The sequence below is a fragment of the Gopherus evgoodei genome, chromosome 1 (genome assembly GCF_007399415.2).
Source record: "Gopherus evgoodei ecotype Sinaloan lineage chromosome 1, rGopEvg1_v1.p, whole genome shotgun sequence".
Taxonomy (NCBI): domain Eukaryota; kingdom Metazoa; phylum Chordata; order Testudines; family Testudinidae; genus Gopherus; species Gopherus evgoodei.
The window spans coordinates 238,663,307-238,679,217 of NC_044322.1; the positions used below are offsets into that span (position 1 = coordinate 238,663,307).

At 39.7% G+C, this 15,911-nt stretch overlaps 1 protein-coding gene across 13 annotated transcripts in view; it reads left to right on the forward strand.

Annotated features, from left to right (window-relative positions):
• The first annotated feature begins 245 nt into the window (after positions 1–245).
• SCUBE1 (signal peptide, CUB domain and EGF like domain containing 1) overlaps positions 246–15,911 on the forward strand; it is a 310,551-nt gene continuing 294,885 nt past the window's right edge. For all 13 annotated transcript variants that reach the window (XM_030540072.1, XM_030540079.1, XM_030540087.1 and 10 more), the window contains exons 1-2: positions 246–392; positions 3,208–3,330. In XM_030540072.1, the coding sequence (XP_030395932.1) occupies positions 305–392; positions 3,208–3,330 (211 nt within the window). In that variant the 5' untranslated portion in view covers positions 246–304. The remainder of the gene's footprint in view (positions 393–3,207; positions 3,331–15,911) is intronic.

Genomic DNA, 15,911 nt, shown 5'->3' on the forward strand with positions numbered 1-15,911 from the left:
AAGTGGGGGGAACAGAGCAAAGGGCGGGGGGGATACAAATCTCTCCTAAAAGGCTCTGTGAAGAGTTCAATTCCCTCCACCAGCGGCCCCTCCCCTCCGCTGCCCTTCCACCTCCCCCTCCCCTCTCTCCAGAGCCCGAGGAGGGATTGGCAATTTCTCCCCGTCTGTCCCGCCCACGCCCCGGGTTCCTCTGCGAATCAGCGGGATGCTGTCAGCGCGTCAGTTTCTCCGGCTCCCCTCTGCCAGTCCCAAGCGCGTCTCTTATCAAAGAAACACACCAACTGCATTGAATCATATCATCATCATGGGGACTGTTTGTTTTTCATGGCACTTGTGTTTGTTTTTCGCTCTCTTATTTACTGGCAGGTTTGCGGGAGGCAATGGGGTCCCAGGTAAGAGAGATCTTTCACCTACTCCTCTTTCTTTAGACTCGGGTTGTGGAAAGCAATTGCTGATGAAGGGACTGTATTTCTTCTCCTTCTGGAAAGGTGTGGGGAAGGAGGGAGGGATAGACCTATTTTGATTTTGCTGCTAATATTGCGAAGGGCTTTAAAGTTGCTGTGGGGAGGAGTGGCCCTCTGTGTTTGATGCTCTTATATTCAAAGAGACGTTTTGGGGAGGATTGTTTTTAAAGTTACTTCCCATAAGTACTTGTGAAAATAGATAACTGGTGCAAATAAACCTAGGTTCTGTGCAAGGGGAAAGTTAGATATGGTATGTTTTAAAGTTTCCCGAATCTTTCCATCAACCTAAAGACCCGATATTACCCTCCACTTATCTTATACCTTTTAAATAGCCCCCCCTATAAAATATAAACTTCGCTACGTTGTAAAATCTCTCCACAGAAATGCTGTAAACCAGTGAGGTTTTAAACGGTTTGTTGGTAAAGATATATATAGCTCTTGAAGTTTGATTTAAAAAAAAAAACTTAAGGTGGCATTTTTAATCGCTTCTCCCAAAATATAAGGGGACTGATGAAGCAAAATGCACGATACTTTTGTACAAATTGCTGTAACCCAAGAAAGACAATGTGAAATTAGTAGCAGGGGAAAAGCTCATAATTGATTTTGCCCTTTTCATTTGACTCATTGGCATTCACGCCTGACTCCCAGGCATCTTCTGGTTGCTGAGAAATGTCCCCCTTGGCTCAATGCAGTTTGAATTTTTGACGGCATTATAAAGAGCCCAGCTGTCACTTTTGCTGATCTTGACGGGAGATGGGTGCCAGTTTAATGAGTCAAAAATATGAACCAGGGCATTTTAAAAAATCGTTCTTCTTTTTGTGCTTGACTAAATCTGTGCTTGATCTGAGCAAAATACCCTCAGCCCCCCTCCCCAAGTGAATTCACGTAAATCACAGCTAGATCTGAACTGGCTCAGCAGCTAAAATAAACGAAAGGGAAAGAAAGAAGGAACCCGATTACAGCAGCCGCGCGTTTCTCAAGGAGACACAATACTCAGCGTTCGAGAGGGGAAAAAAAACTTTTTTTCTTCCTATTCCTTTTAAAAAAAATCCAGATTCCTTGTTGTTTGCTTGGTCAGATTCTTAAAGGAAAGCGAAGGTGCACCCTGAAAGCAATTCTGTCCTTTATCCCCCCTCTTTGCAAAGTTCTCTGATGTGTGCAATATCTGATTATTCGCCTCCCTCCAAATAGCCCCTCCTGTCCCCGGTGACTTTGAAGGATCCTTGTTTCATCACTGGAGATGGCTGAGTGAGCATTTCTGAAACAATTAGCGTTAGGATTTCAAGCTAACAATACAACTGTTTTCACTTTACTGCACCTTTTCTGAGAATCTGTTAATCTAATTGGCATGAAATAAACTGCACATGGATGTCACTGGATTCCTTCTCTTCCCCCCCCCCCCGCGTTACTTTATAAGCATAAATCCTAGCTTCACTTTATCGTGCTTTAACTGTTATCCAGATAATAAAATATTACTCCTGATCAGAGGGCTCCCTCTACGTGTGTGTGTGTGTGTGTAGCTAGAGAGCCTCAGATGTGCCTACTGCATTAAATTGTGAGGAAATCCATTTGAAGTGTATTCCCACTAAGGGGGATTTTCCTTATTGACATTAAGACAGCAATCAATAGCCCATGGCCACTTTCTTCCTTTAGCGCTGAGGCTTTGGAGGGCCAGTCTCCCACAGAAACTGACATTCTTCCAAAGGGTCTGTCCTTTCCCTCCCCCTTGGCAACTTCATTGCCTCTTCTCTGTCACTTCATGCATGCAACTACAGTAGATGGAGAAAGGAGGAAGTGTGTGTAGGTTGCACTGGATTTTTAATTTTCCCACGTACATCCGCAGAACGTCAGTGAAAAGAGTTAGCTTATCTTTATATGTTCACTTCATTAACATTCCCTTCTTCTCAACCTATTCTCTCCTTCCCCCCCCCTAAAATATCTAAGGAGAAAACCAGTGCTCATCACTGGGGGAGGATTACTTTTTTTTTTTTAAGCAATCTTGTATCCTTGTTTAACAAGTCTGCACACCATTAAAGACTCTGAAAAGAGAACGTTCAGAAAGGTTGAACATGCAGCTTCTTTTAAATTAGTTTTGGGGTGTATATATACATTTACTGCAGGTTACTTTTCTCCCCACAAATTTCCGGAGTTCCCTATGCTTTCCCATTCATTGTTGGGTGGTGGATTTTTTTTCCCCTTAATAAAAAAGGATTAATGTAGTTTGACTCTTCAAATATTTTTCTCATTTCTCTGCTAAGATAGTTTAGAGAGCTAAGGTCTCTGTCTTTCTAAATTAAAAATATATGTTTTCTGGCAAAATCCAAATTTCCCTTTCCGGGTCACTTAAATCATCTCTTATTTTGATTAGACAGACTAATAGAGTTGGTTAAAATTAGCGTGAACATTTTTCCAGTGTGGATCTACACTATAGACTGTGTAGATACAAAACTTCTAACACATGCAAATAATTTGTTTCTTAATGCATGTGTAGGATTTTTTGAGCCTTTAAACTTTGTGGAGGAATAAAACTAGCTTTAGAGAATTAAAGCTTGGAATATTTTTATACAAGCAAAAAAAGAACAACAGCAACAATAACCAAATAGAATAAACTCCTCTGTTCATAGTGAGACTCAGAAGGCAGTCAACTAAACAGCTTTTTCAGTTGGAGTTTCCATGTAAAGGGTTTTCTGATCTCTCACTGTTGAGATCTTATACCTCTCATGTGTTCATTCTGTGGTTACAGATGCTGATGAATGTACCGAAGGGACAGATGACTGCCACATTGATGCAATATGTCAAAATACACCTAAATCCTACAAATGCATCTGTAAACCGGGTTATAAAGGAGAAGGGAAACAATGTGAAGGTAAGGATAGCTCCTCTTTCTTTTCTCTTCCCCTCCTTTCTTATTTGTTTGCTCTGTAAACGCTTCTGTAAATAGCTGAATTCCTCAAACGATTAATATAGATTTACAGCTGCTTAACCTCAAATCTTGGTGTTTATTGGCAAGCATCCCCTGCTGCTTCTGCTAATTGTTCTGCTTCAACAACATAGTGTCCTGCAGTCCGCTTTAAATATAAAACCAGAGGAATTCGTCTTCTATCAAAGCCAGTCCGGTTTTAAACAAAAATGTTCCAAGAAGCGCACGGGGGTGTTTAGTTTTCAGTGTTTAAAAAGGTCCTATTCAAATTACGTGATCATAACCCTGGTGGAGAGGGCTCTGAGCCTGGAACACTCCAAACAGTTTTGGCTGGTACTAAGCAGTGACCCTGAACTGCTGTGTGTGGTTACCAGGGAATGGGGGGTGGGGGGTAGGAGAGTAAATCTCTAGACCTTCCCTTCTAATTCTCATATCACACAAATCAGTGATGGGAGAGACAGTTTATGAAGTACTTGTTATTTCTCTTTAAAATTCCCCACAGTTAAAGACTGGTAGTAACATAGGATGCGGTGCTGAACCAATGGCCCATATATTCCAGTGTCCCATTGCTGGCAGTGACCAGTACCAGATGTTTCAGAGGAAGATGCAAAAAACTGTAGGCAGTCATGGGCTAACCTGTTTCTCCACCCTCCCCACAAAGGTTTCCTCCTAATCCCTAATAGTTAGACATTGGCATAAACCTTGAAAAGTCCCAGTTTATATATCTTCCAAAGCTCTTTTTTACATATTTACTATTATAGCTCTGCGTGATCTTGTTATCCAGGTAGGTATCCAGAGCTTTTTATTTAATGCTCATAAGCTTTTTGGGCTCAATGATATCTTGGGATTAGTTCTGCAGGCACACTGTATATCATGTGACAAAAATATTTTTTCTTGTTGGCTTTGAATTTGCTACCTTTCATTTTCATTGAGTGTCCCCTTGTTCTTGTGTAAGTGACAAATTCTCTCTCCCTCTCTGAATTACAATGATTAAAAAGTTTGGGTAGGAAACCCAGTTTTTCAGCTCTCCCTACATTTGATTTACTGATGTTATCAAGAGATTATAAACCTTCCTGAGTTTCTGGACCCTCACCAGGAGCCTGATCCAACCCCCACTGAAGTCAGTGGAAGATCTATGATGGATTTCCATAGGACAAGAACTGTAACTGAGCAAAAAATCAAAAACTTTGGGAGGCTCTTAAAGTGATGTGTATATAAAGTGACTGTATCTCTCGAACATCTTCCCTACTTGATCTGTGCAAAGCTATAAAATAAGCCTTTTTTAAAGCCCATTTTTTATTTCAAGGGGCCTTTGGCATGCCATTGGGTTTATTGTATTTATACTGACTTTAATGGTGGTTTTACTTTCATCTTTAAGTCAATCCATTCTAAGTGTCTAGGGTATTTTGATAGGCATTATATAAATTAATATTTCAAATGTTATAAATTTCATCTTGTCTTCTGCACTTCACCAGAAAGATCATTCTTTGTTAGCACCCCAGGATGCAGGTGTTTGTTTTTTTTTTTTTCACTTGTAGATGCTTAGCAGTGATATAAATTCCCTTCCAAATCTATATGTTTTTCTAGTGCAGTCTGCAATTTTTTTCAAAATGTTTAGTGCAGTATACTGCCAGTCCATTAAAAAGATTAAAGACCTAAAAATGACTTTGCTGAAGTCCACAAAAATTTGAAACCCCGTATTATTCTCACTAGACTCCAAAATGTTTGTTCAAGTGCCCTCATAAAGCATTTTTGTGGTTATCATATTTTTCTGTCTTGGGCTTAAATTGACAGAAATAAATTCCTACTGTTCACCTCTTGGTGCTGTAGTGTCTCTGAACTGCTGTTTGTTGGAAGCCAGAGGTGTTTTTTTTTTTTCTTGCAAATAGATTGAGAGAATATTTATGCAGCTCCATTTTCCTTCCCCATTCTTATCTTCCACACAATGAGTTCTACACTTAGAGAAAACCTAATTAAGGCTATTGCTAAAAAAAGATGCGATGTCCTTAGCATTGATCTTTGTTGCTGTACTGGCTTTCCACATCAAACATTTCCTTAAGCATTAACTACTCTTATTTTAGATGTTGATCTGTGTTTAATGGTTGACCTGGCTGATATTCATATTTATTTAATACATATATTTTTCTTTGCCTGACTTACTTTGGCTCATTTAAAAAAGACATCTCTGTGAGTAGTAAAGTACAGATTTCCCTGCAAAATTGTGTACAAAATGGAAATTGTATGGCTAATTTTAAACTCCAGTATTTGATGGTATTTAGCATCTGTCAAAGTTGATAAGTAAAGTAGGCAAGGCAAATTTGGACATGTTCTGCATGGATGTTAAGTTATTGGTTAATTCAGGTAAATTAATGTAAACTCTCTAAAATGTAATACCAGAGATTATGTACTGTGTGTGATATATAACCTTAGCTTCTACTAATGTTATGTGGATTGTTACAGTAAGAACATTGCAGCAGTTTTATATCCATCTTAAGTTCTTGTCTGATAGAAAATTTTGTTTGGGTTAGGGAGACAATTTGACATATTTCAAATGCTTTCCTTCCTCAAACCTACCAGTTCTTAAAATGCTTGGAGGTTTATTTTATAATACTCATATAACTCCTCTCAATTTGATGAGCTCAAATCACTTTACAATCATCCGTTAATAAAGTTCCACAGGACCCTGATGAGGTGGGTGAACATCATTGTGTTTTTTTTAATAGATAAATATGCTTGGGTCAGGGTTTGTCAAACTGGGGGTCAGGACCCCTCAGGAGGTTGTGTGGTTATTACATGGGGGGGTCACAAGCTGTCAGCCTCCACCCCAAACCCTGCTTTTCCTCCAGCATTTATAATGATATTAAATATATTTTAAAAGTGTTTTTAATGTATGGGGGGGGTCACACTCAGAGGCTTGCTATGTGAAAGGAGTCACCAGTACAAAAGTTTGAGAACCATTGACTTAAGTAGAGGGAGGTTAAGGTAAGGTCACACAGCAACTAAGTGGCAAAGCTAGGGTCTACCTCCCAGTCTGCTACGCAGCAAGAATAAATTAATTTTGCATCTTGATGTCAAACATACAAAAAATGCAGAGAAAAATAGAGCAACAGCATTGATTGTTATGTAATACATTACTACAAGACAAATACTGCCAGTAGCCAAACTCTTGAAAGCTATTTTGTAAGATACATGCGGTTATGCCTGTGATAACAAAGATAATTCTCCCAGTGAAATATGCCAAATAAAAATATCTACAGTATCAAAGTCAGAACTGGAACAATTAATTATTCTGACTCTTTATACCAGAGTTCTTCCAAATGGTTTTTGATCTACTGAAATTTATTACCTATGAAAACAAGAGGTCATTTTGAAAGATAACATTGCCTCACTAAGTGTCCATTACAAATGCCAGTGAGAACCATCATATACGTTGCTTAACTTCTTAAAAAAATTCAACACAGGGTAACCCTTTGATAGTGAAGTTGCTTTCTCCATTGAACCAGATTTTACAAAATAAGCTGGGGTTCCCCATAACCAGAACTGCAGCTCACATGCTGTAATCAACTGAAACAGATCAAGATTTATAAACCATAAACAGAGGTCACTAAAATTGTTAAATATACTGTAAATGGGTTACACTATACATGGTAATATATTTTCCTAGGGCCTGCCTTAGTTATTTTTTTGAGTTGATGGAAATAACATTTTTTGGGGGCAGGGATTGAAAACATACTTGATTTATGTATTTATAAAATTGGTCAGACACCCATGTTGTCTACACAAAAAATACAAACTCACAAATCTGGACATTATTGGTGTACTTTCTGAAATCTAGTCAATTATTTTAAAGTAAAAAGGTGGGATCTTAATGTTAATACTTGCCTCTTCTGCTGTAGGAAAAGTGGAGCCCAGTTTCTTGTGCCAGAATCTATGCATTTGTTGCTACTCTATAAACAAAAGGGTTGGAATAAGTTTACAGGTATAGAAACACCCTCTTGGGAACCTGAAGTCATCTTTTAGCAATTAGAGTGAAACAATAACTTTTTCTGCTGATCATTAATTTCTCTGGGTAGGGATCTCTTGTCTGTACAGAGCTCCTCTAAACTTTGATTTTCCATGAACCTCAGTTGTCTGGGCTTCTCTGACTGTCCAAGTTTTCCCAATAAAGGGGAAAGTTTCCCCCAATCCCTCTGTCTCTCACCCTCTTTTGTTCTCCCTAGTTTCGCATTTTCTGCTCCCACCCATGCTCCTGCTGCTTTACCAGATACGAAGACAGGAGCCACAAAGAGCAGTTCCTATGCCCTGGTCCAGCCTGCAACTTTGCATCCCCTTTGAACAAACTACCCAGTTTAAGGTGTTTAAAATATGCTTCTAGGATCCAAATATCAAATGATATGTTAATAACCACAAGTACCAGAACTGTGGCCTTATTCTTCTATTGTCAGAAGCCACTTCCTTTCTTTATAGAAGTGTCACTTTCAACATTTTAAAATGGCATTAAACATATATACTGTGTGTGTGTGTGCGCGTTTAATTGTATGGAGCAACTGTCAAGCTCCAATTCCATTGCTAGAATTGCTAGTATCCATTTTGGACACTATTGATATTTCCCACTGGCAGAAAAAATACCTTATGCCATGGAAGATGTCATTGGTTGCAAGGGTCCTCTAGAGCTAGTGTCTCCACTTGAGGGCCCCATACTTGATAGCATATCTGTCCCAAATGGTCATGGGAAGATATTTTTCTTTATGATATCAGTGCCTGGAAGTTAAACTTTCTGGCAGTTATAATCAGTATTTCAAGATAATCTCCTAAAGTCTGTGCCTGTAGTGACTTTATCTGATAGCCCACTGAATTGCTTGATCCTATAGCTTACCTTTGTGCTCAACCCTTCCCTTCAGGTTGGTATTCTAGTTACCTTCACAGCTGGAAGGCCATCACAAGGCCATCAGTTGCACCTGTTCTTCTTTTGGCTTTCATCTTCTATACAGAATCTTGTCTTCTACAATGTAAATTAGGTCATATTGGGAGGATGAGAGTCTTCCTGAGAGGAAGCTGTCAAGGCTAATTCCCCACCCCGGCACTCCGAGTGCAGATGGTGGGGGCCCGCAAAGATTCTAAAAATTAATACTGGCCAATCCATGCTTGTATTAAACTCCCAAGGTTACAGCTTTTCTCTGACCTTGAATGGGTAGATGCTGCAACCACCCAAATGCAGAACACCTTTGAGAGCCCAGGAGGATGCACTTCGGAATTACTTCCTTTGGGGTACCCTCAAGCCCTTTCATCCAAAGGAAATCCGCTGTTGCCATCAGCTAATTAAACAACATGTGCACAAACCTCTTAGGACACACAAATCCAATTCTGTTCTTAAAGGTAAATTTTATTAATTAAAAAAAAGAAAGAAAATACATCTGGAAACTCAGTCTATTTCTAGATTTTTTAAAAAACTACACAAATTAAGCACCTGGAATAGCTTTCTTGATATCCAGCTTAAAGGTTACAAGCAAAGCAAAACAAAAGCACCTGGGATTAGCACAGAGGAATCCACAAGCCATAAAGAAATAAAAGGGATAAACCTAATCACACCTTCCTAGACATTTCCTGATTTACTTACGTATCTGGTAGTTCTAGGTATGATCTGATGATTTTTTTCATGCCTGGCCCAAGCTTCTTACAGCATAGCTCTGCCCTGTCTTCCTCTCTCTGGAGAACAACAGACAGACAGACAAAGGGGAAGTTTTTTCTCAATTTTAAAAAGCTCTAGCCTTCCCATTGGCTCTTTTTGTTAGGTGCCCACTCACTTTACCACCTATGCATAGCAGTGAGACTTTTTACCCTTTTTACAGGTAAAGCAAGTAGAGAACAGCTACTAATTGGGATTTAGTAGCTAACTGACTGGCTGGGTGTCCATAAAAGGGAGCTACCCTTCCCCCCTTCGTTTATCACAGAAAGTCACTAAGACTTTCTCATGATTTGAAAAGCTCTGCTCTGAGCTTTCTGACATGCAATGAGCTTTTCCTCTTGCTGCTGAGTTTCTACTCTTTTCCACAGTGATTTCAGTCTCTCATCAGCTGTTCTTATCATTGGTCTACCTAGTTGGCCTGACTTTTTTTTTTAAATTTTTTTACTTCACACAGAATAAAAAAAAAGTGTCAATGGTAGTTCTGTGGTTGGCACATGTACTTTACTTTTCAATTAACATAATCCTTCAAATGTAAATTTTGTTCTTTTTGGTAATGTTCATAATGCTGCTGGTGGTAGGTAATGCAACATGAGCTTTGTGTCCCATTATCATTGCAAAATCTCTTGAATAGTTGATTCTCAAGTTCTCACTCATGGGTCTTCTCAGGAAACCCAAATTGAAGGATAAAGTCTCTGAATAGTCAGTCAGCAGCTGTTGTATCTGATTGTTGGACAGACCTCATTTATTGTACACTACAATGTACTTGTAGTCCCCTCCTTTCTAACGTATAAATGTCAATGCAGATGAGCTAGCAGAAGATAGTGGCGGTAATATTCTGCAAGGGGGGCTTTTTCTGAATTGTTCCCCATTAAATAACTGACACATTGCTAATATACTCTAGTTCTTCATTTGTGGCTAATAGAATAGCTTTTGTGCTGAATGAAATTTTATTTATCGTGTCACAGTAGAAACCTTAAGGCCGCAACCAACATTGTGGCTCCATTGTACCAGTCATTGTACAAACAGGTGCATGAGATGGTTCCTGCCTCAAAGAGCGCACACATTCGCTCCCGAGATGGGCCTTATTCTCATGCAAAAGTTTATAGAGTTCTAGTAGCACAATATGGATGTTTTATTTGTTTTTTGGGGGGAGGAGTAGGTTTGAATTCTTCCTCAATCTTAAATCCGACTCATTCTTGTATCAAGAGCCTCACAGCTGGAGTCTGCTGCTGTTTGTGTCCTACTAAGTGCTTACTTTCTGCCTTTCCACTCAATTACTCATCTCAGTGAGGATTTAGGGTTCTGTAGGGTTTCTTACCCTGTGTTACTTTGAGCACCTATTGCCTGAAGGAAAGGTGTCAGGGGGAGAGGATCATCTCCCATTGGTGTCTGGACATGTCTGGAATAAGGATCTGGTATACTTTCTCCTCAAGCTGGGATTGTCTACTGGTCACCCATGGCCATTGTATTGACCCCAAGTATAGGTTATCCATATACAGAGAAAGAACCCGCATTGATATTGTTTTCCCAGGCTTATGATGAAATTGAAATCTTTAATACTGATACCCATCAGTAGCGTGGGGCATTTAGCTTTGTCATAGTCATTGCCTTTCAATATAGGCAGAAAAGCGTGGAGCACAGTACAGATAGAACCTAAACTGTTCATTAAGAATCTGCTTTAAAGGGGAGAATTCTGATTTCCTGGAATGCACATGGCAGTACAATTCCTACCTGGATAAATGTTTGTGATCCAAAGACTATTATATGCAGTTTATCCTAACGCTGCTGATACAATAATGTCCCTCGCCCTTTAACCAACACAATGCTTAAAATAAATGGTTGGCTGAATTCTGACAGGGTCGCAAATGGAGTAAATAAACTGTTCATCCGCATTTCCAATGCCTCTTGGTGGATTTCTGGGCAGGAAGCAAGTGGAAAGTTTCTTGTTCTCGTGTTCATTAGGTCCTTTTAAAATGGTCCCAGTAAGGATTTAGCAATTGAAGAAATATTTAATGAACCCTCAGGAAATCTATTAGCTTTTTGTATCTCATGGAATATGTCTGATCTCTTGTGTTCAGACTTTGAATGGTGGTGGCCATATGTCAACTGTCAGCTCCATACCCTTCTCTTGAAATTAACCTTCCCAGCTACCAGAGCTCTCTCTTTTGAGGTGATCATAGTGACCATTTTTAATTTTATTCCATAGGTTTGCAATCTCTCAAGCACTTTCTAAAAATATTTTCCATGTACTGCTTAAAACCCTTGCTATACATCAGGATACCATCTAAAAATAGGTCTCTATATTATCCATGCAGTACTAGACAGCTGCTGCTTGCACTGGTCAATCCAATGGCAATACAGAGATCCACTCAGAGTTCTCATTTCCCAGCTCCTGTTTTGATACCTCATTCTGTGTACTGTGTTTCACTGCCACAGAAGGAAGGGTCATCACAATGACTTCTGGGACCTCCTTGAATAGAATGATGTTGCGGCCTTTTGCCAGGACCCCAAGGTTATTCCATCAATCCACTCTCAGCAGATCCTTGGTATTGGACCATCTTTAGCAATAACACCACCTGATGTGGTAACACTGTTGTTGTTCTCTAGTTTCAGAAACATTAGGCATTCCTTCTTGTCTGTTTATGCTTTGTGTTTTCTGGCTGTCTTGGCATTGCTTTGGCTGGCTGCTTCAATCTGCTGAAAAGGCTCTGCCCCAGTGAATCCCCTTTGGTTGTTGATCCATCTCATTACAATAGATAAGGCTCATTTCCTCAAGCAAGGTTCATCCTCTGGGACCTTCCAAATATTGCCTCATTTCTGCCTCAATATTATCACTGCATAGCCTTGTCATTATTGCCTGTAAACTTTTGCTTTAGGTAATACTTGGCTTGGTCAGATGCAGACACAATATGCTTCTGCAGCTCCTTCCAGCAAATTAAAAAATCCAAAAGGGTTTCTCTGGGTTGCTGAACAGCTCTGGTCACATGTTATTAAAAATTATCTCCATCCTTTTTCTACGTATTGTGTCTTGAAAATCTGCTGCAGATAAGACTGAGCATGTATTTTCCCGTAAGTACACAGTTTCAGTCCTAAATTTATAGCTTTTATTATAGGTTTCTTAGTCTCTATACCCTTTCGTAACCTGGTCTTGGTTTGGTGCTTGAAGCTATAATAACTGATCTGGCTGTACAATAATCCTGAGCTCCTTAGGGAACACTAAGGTACTGAAGTTGCTGTACTTGTAGTTTTACAGTTGCAGGTCTTCTAATACATTACTGTATACACTTCTTTTAGAGTTGCCAAATAAGACATTAATAGCGTGTGTCTGATTTTGGCATCACTCCAGAATTATGGCTCTCTTGCCAGACCAGATCCCCCATATCAGAGATAACTGTTGTCTATTTTGGTCAAGTAGATTTGCAGCTAGCCAGTTAAGCATAGACAAGGATATTCCATCATCTCCCAACTTCATGGTGCTTTTCTTTCTAAGTATTAAATTCTCCTATCATTACTCACATTGAGTAGTGCCTTATTCTGTGAGCAGCTCCATTGAATTCAGTGAGAGCTACTTCCAGAATGAAGTAGTACTCAATATTAGTAAGTATATGAGAATGTAGCCCTGAGTGATCAGCTGCCCATCTGATCTGAGCACAATAACTCTGGCTTTTTCCTCCTGCTAGTCCCTGTTGATTTGAGAACTTCATATATATCTCTTGTTTTAAGCTAAAGAAAAGGTATCTCAGTATCTAACTATAAGGTTTCCTGTTCCTCTGCATTTTTTTTCTCTATCTTGCACAGACTTCCAGAAGTGTCTACCTCCCAGATTTTCCATGAGATGAATCTCATGAGAATTTCATGAGATTACTGGAGGTTGGAAGGAACATACAAGCACAGAAATGCTCTTTTGAGAATCTTAACGGAACTTCATTACAGTGCAACTGAAACAGCTACTTATGGTAATTTTTCTCCTGCTGTTCCTTTAATTATTTGAGCAGGGCTCTCCTTCCTGCGCAGGGTTCATTTGAACCTTCAGTTTACTCTTTTGGATTGAGCTATTTTGACTGTTCCACAGTTTATTCAGTAAAAGGGGTGTGCCTCCCTTTTATTTATTTTCAGATCCTCTTTTCAGCCCTCAACGTATTCTTCCTACATCAGAGCACCACCGTGGTCTGCCAGATTGGTGCTACCATGAACAGCTCCCCCAATGGCTTAATTTGGAACTCTCCCCTTTTTACTTTGAACAAAGTATTTTCTCCCAACATTTTTTCAAAAGTATTCTTCTTTAATATGAATATTATCATATTCTACTCTACTCTAAACAAATACCAGGATTGGGAATGTGGCCTCATTTGTCAAAGCCCTACACCTATTTGTCAACATGGAAAAATATTTTTCCAAGGACACTGTGACGTTGTGCAGTCTATATGGCTTTATAAAAAATTAATAAGTGAATATAAAGTAACTGAGATATGCTTCATGCAAAAGCTCTTTTGTAAGGTATCATTTCTAAGCTTATAATCTACTGTGTGTGATCATCCTACTTGTATAAATGTACCACTCTTGTAGCTGAAACTAGAAATATAAAATATAACCCTGAGGGACTATTGTAATTATGTAAAGTGTGGTGGTTTGGAATCTTGATGACTCCCATTAACTAGGACCATTGTCTGCAAATGGCTGTCTTTTACCTGTAAGTCTTCCTGTATACCTGTATGCTGGAAGTGGGTAATGAAGTCTTGCAGTGACTGTGATCATGTCACCTGAACTGGAATCCATCTTTATCCTGGTGTCTTTCCATTGAGAAGGAGGGAGTGGGAAATCAGAGAAGGACAAAAGGATTCCCACCTTCTGCAAAAGGATTCCCACCTTCTGCAAAAGATATATAAAGGGGTGGAAGAGAACAATGAGAGAGAAGAGCCATCATGAAGAATTCCAGAGCTATCACCTGAGCTGAAACAAGAGCTGTACCAGGGGAAAGAATTATGCCCAGGCCTGAAAGGTGTCCAATCTGAGGAAAAAACTTACTAAAGCATCTCTGAGGGTGAGATTATCTGTATTCAGTTTGATAAGACATAGAGTTGCGCATTTTATTTTATTTTGCTTGGTGACTTACTTTGTTCTGTCTGTTACTACTTGGAACCACTTAAATCCTACTTTCTGTATTTAATTAAATCACTTTTTACTTATTAATAAACTCAGAGTATGTATTAATACCTGGGAGAGCAAAACACTGCATATCTCTCTATCAGTGTTATAGAGGGCGAACAATTTATGAGCTTTCCCTGCATAAACTTTATACAGAGTAAAACGGATTTAATTGGGTTTAGACCCCATTGGGAGTTGGGCATCTGAGTGTTAAAGACAAGCACACTTCTGTGAGCTGTTTTCAGGTAAACCTGCAGCTTTGGGGCAGGTAATTCAGACCCTGGGTCTTTGTTGGAGCAGACGGGAGTGTCTGGCTCAGCAAGACAGGGTGCTGGAGTCCTGAGCTGGCAGGGAAAACAGGAGCAGAGGTAGTCTTGGCACATCAATTGGCAGCTCCCAAGGGGGGTTCTGTGATCCAACCTGTCACAGACAGTTTTCTAAATAGCTGTTAAGCTCCCGATCTGACAGATAGTTGTACGTATACTTAGAAACTTATTCATATATAAATACAGATAACTGGTCACTGCCTCCAATTATTGAGCTATGGGATCCCAGGTGGCCAGCTAGGATGATGTAAAATAAGTATTCAGAAGGACACTATCCCTTTCCCAAATGTACAAAGATGCAGTGTGAGATGTCTGCGGGGAGAATAAGTAAAATTCATTAACCTGTTGTGTGTGTCTTGTCTTTTTTGTTGTCGTTTCACTTCTTATATATCTGATACATGGTGTCTAAGCAACATTTTTCTGTACTTCTCCTTTCTGTTTAGTTTTCTCTCCCCTCCTCTTCCCAAAAAGCAACATACCCTTCCTTCCATTCCTTTCCTTTCATATTTTCTCTAGTATTCATCTGCCTAACTGTCCCCTAGCCTACACCTTGCTCTCTCTCATGTTACATAATCTTATTTCCCTTTCTGTTCTCCCTCTTTACATCTTTGTCTGTATCCCTGGTATTCTGTTCTCCCTTCTCTGGATCTCCCCTAAGTCCTTCTTGTATCTCTTCTTCCATTTGAGATATTCTCTTACTTTCAACTGGTGGTACCCATAGTACTGTCTTCTGTCCTCTCTAGGATTCCCTTTCTTGCTTCCTAAGGCATCTCCTTTTCTCTTTCCTACCTGGAAAAAAAGGAGTTTTTGCTGGTGGGGGAGCAGATTCTCTTTTAACTGGCCCCATGTTTCCTCCGTGCATGGGAGGCTGCTACTGCTACTATTCAGGGTGGTTGGGAGGCCAGTTCCCTTCTTTCCCTGCTCCCCAGATGGCCTTCTCTTTTCCCACCTGCTGTTAGGGGATTGATGCTATTGGATTTGTGTACATGCATGCTTCCAGGATTTGATCCTTTCTTGTGCAAGCTTTTGATGGTGCCTGCAGTTGGGTGGCTCTCTTCTTATGGTCACAGTCCACATTTGCAGGTCAACATAGACTGTCATCTTGAGGTTAGGAGGAAGCTTGTGGAGGTCCTAGCATTACAGACAGCAGTCAGAGATGCATATCATTTCCAGATGCAGATCTTTCAGAGACTTTCCCCAGATTGGGAGAGATTAAAGAGGCTAGGACTTTTCAGCTTGGAAAAGAGGAGACTAAAGGGAGATATGATAGAGGTATATAAAATCATGAGTTGTGTGGAGAAAGTGAATAAGGAAAAGGTATTTAATTATTCCCATAATATAAGAACTAGGGGCTACCAAATGAAATTAAT